General features: G+C 37.8%; 1 protein-coding gene across 1 annotated transcript; it reads left to right on the top strand.

Annotated features, from left to right (window-relative positions):
- Positions 1 to 331: 331 nt before the first annotated feature.
- Positions 332 to 1,675, top strand: LOC131264684 (CLIP domain-containing serine protease B15-like). Its single transcript, XM_058266954.1, has 4 exons — positions 332 to 580; positions 697 to 917; positions 991 to 1,283; positions 1,359 to 1,675. The coding sequence occupies exons 1-4, from the start codon at positions 332 to 334 to the stop codon at positions 1,673 to 1,675; spliced, it is 1,080 nt and encodes a 359-aa protein (XP_058122937.1).
- The last annotated feature ends 4,217 nt before the right edge of the window (positions 1,676 to 5,892 follow it).

The raw sequence follows: 5,892 nt of genomic DNA on the forward strand, positions 1-5,892 counted from the left end.
TTCCGTATGCGATAGCTCCCTTCTAAATGAAATCAAAACACTGCTTACGGTTTCTATGTAAGCATGTGTTGGTTTTGCACCATCGTCTGTTTCAGCGGAAACTCTGAGTTCTTGATATTACAGCTTCGCAAGCTGGCTTATGATGCGCGTTGGTCAGATTGATGCATCCTGCGAATGACCGCGGAGCTATTATTATCATCAAGTCAGTACGAAAACATTAACACTAGGAGCGGGAGATTGATGCGATCCGATTTTGGTAGCAAATTCAGTGTACTGACGGTCTGCGCCGATTCAACGAACGTGTCTTCTTCATAAAGTCGCAAGTTGCGCAATGTGCAAGTTCATTTGTTTCATATTTGTCGTATCTTCAATGGTAGTGGACGGTGCAAACAGATGGCTCAACAACGGTGAATTCTGTGAAACACCCTTCGGCGCATTTGGTACTTGTGAGTTGGTGAGAAACTGTTCTTATGTAAAAAAGATTTTCTCCAAGCCAGACTTTTCGGCCTACGACGAGGAATACTTGAACTCATTGAAGTGTGGTGAGATGAAAATTCATGGTAAAAAACCTTTTCCACTGGTAAGCATAAAATCTGTCGTTATTACCATCATGCTAGGTCAAAGCATGGGAAGCGGTAGTGAGTGTTGCGAAGATTTAATTTTGTGTGAAATTAACTGATATTGTTTTCCTACCAGGTATGTTGTCCAACGTTTGAAAATGTTCACTGCAAAAATGAATTCTCGAATAGAATTTACGATGGCATTACAACACAGCGAGGAGAATTCCCGTGGGCCGCCCTTTTGTTTTATGACGTCGGAATCAATCGCCCGGTGCCGAAATGTGGTGGATCGCTTATCAGCGAACTATACGTGATAACGGCTGCCCACTGTACCACCGGCAAACCACAGTGGCAGCTGTGAGTAGAATCATTACAGATCGTTTTATGAAATATAAAACAACACACTGCTATCCTTTCTGTACGCTTGCAGTCTTTTCGCCCGCTTCAATGAGTTCAACACGACCAGCAACGAAAATTGTACTTACATTGATGAAGAGGAAATCTGTCGGTATGACTATGCTATAGAATCGGTCATCCCCCACCCGGATTACGGTAGGAATCAAAATTCTCAGCCGAATGATATCTGCATCCTGAGGCTTGCCACGGCAGTAACGTTCAACTTTTTCGTGAAGCCAATCTGCTTGCCCCTTGAAACGGACGTACAGGGGCTTCCCGTTGTGAAACATAACTTCACCGTTACTGGATGGGGTGAAACGGAAAATGGTGCGCTCGACAAGCGGTTGAGATGCAGAATTGATCGACATTTGAAAAGAATAATTTTACATTTGCCATTTTCAGCAATGCGAAGTGAACTTCAGCTGCATGTAGTAATACCCGGATTGGACAATACGGTCTGTAACTCGGTTTATAAAGTTGCCAACGTGACACTATCGGATAAGCAGCTTTGTGTCGGTGGACTAAATGGTACCGACTCGTGCCGCGGTGATTCTGGAGGACCTCTTATGCGGAATGTGTCGAATATCTGGTATTTGGCAGGAGTCGTCAGCTTTGGCGCCCGGCTATGTGGAACGGAAGGCCTTCCCGGCGTGTACACTAATGTGGAGAAGTACTTGAGCTGGATCGAAGATATAACGTTCGTAGAGCAATATTGGTAATTTACTAAGGCAAATCTTAACAATTACAGCACTTCAATTCTTTTGAGTACTTCGATCATCCAACGTGTAATTGAAACTCAGTAGATTTATTGGAAGCAGAGAAATCAATATCAATTTTAAAGAATAGAATAAGTTCGTCTATTTTAAGATGTAAATGAGCAATTTATTAATTTATTTTATTTATTTGTGTATTTCAAATAATGTCGTATGACCATAAGCACGCAATTGAATTTAAAAAAAAAATCATACCTTTTGAATTATTAAAACGTTGGACCCAGCTTACCGTTTCTCCTTGCCGCATTGTTTCCATCAGATCAGAGCAATGGATCACTGCTGTCAGGGATAGGTTAAGTTTAAGGAGATGGATGGCTCATTAAGTTCTGCAAACTTTTGATAAAAATAATTTTTGAAACAGACATTTCATTCTTCAACGTGGTAACAAATTTAGGCTCGTTATGGGCGGTAATACAATTTTATAACGTTAGTGTCAGCTGTTACCACTTAGTCCGACGAATGATATTTATGAATGGGACCAGCTGTCGTTCGCAAAAGTTACAACGTTTAAGTTGAAATCCAAACTCTGGGTCCTGCTATTAAATTTGTAATATTGTGCCAGTGCTTTATAAACAATATTCAATTTCATTCAATCATCATCTGGAATTTATTCACATGAACTATCAATCTGGCCTATAAAATTTGATTTGACGATTTATTACAAACTTTAATCTATTTTTGTGTAGGTGAAAAATTTAATAATAATAAATTCAAAAATCGGAGGTGCGCTAAAAATTTGTGAAGTAGCGAAAATAACTTGAAAGAGGCAATTTCATACTTTTTTTCCATCTCACTTCTAATGTACAGTACAGTAATTTAGCTGGAGGTGAAAATGGTCACACAGTTTTACGACTTTTCGAACCCAAGAAAACCACAAACCATATTGAGCACCCATTTCACTTTCATCACAAAAACTTTGGTCATAAAAATTAGCACTTACTATACCTAGTTCGATTCATCGCCTTTTCATGTGCGGTCGTTTTTGGCCTTAAAAATGTTTTTTTTTCTTGGCCGCGCGACCATGCCAAGTCAGGTGGTATTTTTTTCTTGTTGACGCAATGAGGAATTTTTATAGGTCAGCTGTGCCCGCTTTTTACTGACAAGTGAAATTAACTTTAACAATTTGTGGAGGCACCACTGCAGCGCTAATACGGCTTAAAGAAAATTTGAAATATCTTCCAAAAACAACTTAATTACTTTGGCATTAAAGAAATTTGCATTCAATCTTCGGTTTTACCTTGGTGAGAGTTTACGATAATGAATTCTCCATAAGTATACTTCGAGTTACTTTCAAATGCTGAAGTGAACGAAATTTCAGATTATAACATTGGCGAGGTTAATTAGGAATGGAAAAAGTTTTTTAATTTCACCAAAACAATGTGACATGGCTTCACCGCATGACGTAAACGGAAAAGAGATTTTTTTACAGCAGATTTATTGTTTTCTGGTCACATGTACTATTACAGCAATATTAAATTCTCTGAATAACAAGGAGTGAGGTTGGGATAGCTAATCATTATCTAATTGAACGTCAGCAGCAAATTTTTGCTTGAACATTTGCTTCAAGTATTCTATCAGCTATCGCGTCAACCAAAGTGTACGATGGCGCTGCATACAATATTTTCATATTAAATTATCCACTTTACTGAAAAAGCACTGTCACACTGAAATTGTCTCATAACTGATAGGCTCCAACCAAGTTTTATATTCCCAGAGGCGCACGGAGAGCAATGCCGTTCGGGGGGCAATTATTCTCCGTCGCGAACGGGACTCCTAACGTAAATATGACATAACAAATGGTGAGCTGCATGATAAATCATCCACCATCAACGTAAAATTCCGCATTGAGTGTGCGGCCAAAGTAGTTCCGGCAGCAATCTGACCTGAACAATGCACAGTGAAAAACCGTTTGGTGTTGTCATCGAAACCTGTGTTGCTTAAGAAGCAAATGCCTCGTGGTGGAAGCTTATCTACTCCGGAAAATGTAAAACACCCCGCTGAAAGGCTGCGTTTGCTTCCTAGGGGTTATAAATTTCCTGTATCCGTTGGAAAACGTAAGTTGTCTAGACACTTCCTCATAGTCTCTTGCATTGTTTACGATTAGAAAATGAACTCATCTAACTTGCTACAAAGTTGGTATCGGACGCAAACTATGCCGTGAAGAGCTTTGTACAGTTCTTACATGGAATTTATTGAAAGTACCTAAAGTAATCAGTTTTGTTTAACGAACGCTGAGCTTGGGTTCATATTTTTATAATTTTACTATAGCCACCGAAGTGATGTTCAACACATTTCTAGTGTTCCACTAATATTAACACTAAATATTTTTCCTGTACATATCTTGTCTGTGCCCCATTAAAGGATCTATTGTTAATCAAGATCCATCGCAGGCAGCACCCCCTTCCGGGAACACTAATGAATCAGTACCATATTGGATATGATTTCATCCTTGTTCTGCTACGATCAATCAATTCTATTCTATTATTCTATCTATCTAAAGAACCGTTTGAATTTCATATTCATTGATACCAATTTGCAGTAGTATATTGTCATTTTTTAAATTCGAATATAGTCATTGCTGTGTTTCTTGGAGCATTCTTTTTTAATTTAATTTCCAACTTAAACTCGCTGTCTGAAACAACCGATGCTATCCATATTCGATTGGGACAATTTTTACACCAAAAGAAAACTATAATTTTGCGAAAGGTGTATGAAGCTTAAAACTGCGAGTTTTTCCTATAACTTTTCCAAGTGAAATGTTTCGGGAGGATGCTACAAACGAAATTCAACGCATTACAAACATTTCCCTGCCATTTTGTCTAAAAGGAAATTCATTCGTTGTCAACATCAATTCCTGCAACAAAGCCATGAAACTTTTCAAGTACAACTGGGGAGATATTTTTTGCCAGTAGATTGTGGCTACACCCAACAGAGACACGAAAACTCGAAGTGCTAACGAATTTACCTCTAAAAAATGTATCAAATATGCCATATTGGTAAAAATGTATCAAATATGCCAAATGTATCAAATATGCCATATGGTTGGTGTTGCTCAAGAATCATTTGAACAAAATTAGTTTATATGCAATTAGGTCACAATCTTCTGTATTAGTAGGAAAAAGCGCTGGTCAACTGAAACTAACTCAAAAAGCCATGCTGTATAGAAGATATTCCGGGGCAAAACTGATCATCGGGAAAATATGGAATTCTACTTGGAAGTGATTTCGACGGTATTTGGCTTCTATGTTTACCGTGTTTCACTTGTCTGAATGGCAGATTTTAAGTTCAAAGCGAATATTCAAGCAAATCGATTTTTATATAAACCAGATTATTGTTGTTGTTTAGTTTTTTTTAAACTGGCATCTTTTGAATTAAAACGTAGATTTGTGGAACAATGATAGAGTCAGCCATACCTGTTGACATAAAAAATTTGAATATGATTCCTGCACAAAACACAAAATGTATCTTCTTATTACTTCCGTGGTAACCATAGTCATTGTGTTTGAGAATCGCAATCCAGGTACAATATTTCCAATAAATGAAATTTTTAAAAAAATCCGTTTGTACTTTAATAAACCTTTTTTATGAGTTTGTAATCTTTCATGCAAACAAAAGCTTATGGGATTAATTGGTTTGTTGTGAAAAATAAAATAAAATCAACAATGTATGTGACCAGTTTCACCGAACTAAATGAGATGTTTACGAAGAACTCTTTCATTCCAAGGCACAAAAGTGCTTTTAGCAAAGTAATTTTCACATAATACAATGTCAGTTACACGATATTTCCGCATTACCAAAAATACCACCTCAGCATACAAGCCCGGCCTGGCTTCAATGACTTACCAGTCATAGGTTCAAAATGAGGAAAAAATGTCCCGCATAATGTCGTGCGTGCTGAAATGGAACATAATCCGCATCGCAAATCCCAAATTTTTCTTAACCCAACGTTAAGCTAGAGCATGTATTTGTTGCTGGCTGCTACATATTTTCATGTACGCACAACTTTTCCTCTCCAATTTTATTTTCTTTTCTTGCTGTCTAGTTCGACATAAACATGAGCCTGCCACTTTTACATGCTTCGAGTGCATGTGTGTCAATATAAAGCAGTGTCGCTTTCCTTGGCTTTAGAAATTTCCCAGAGCAATTACTTTTAAAAACAAGTA

Source organism: Anopheles coustani, chromosome 2 (assembly GCF_943734705.1).
Source record: "Anopheles coustani chromosome 2, idAnoCousDA_361_x.2, whole genome shotgun sequence".
Classification (NCBI taxonomy): domain Eukaryota; kingdom Metazoa; phylum Arthropoda; class Insecta; order Diptera; family Culicidae; genus Anopheles; species Anopheles coustani.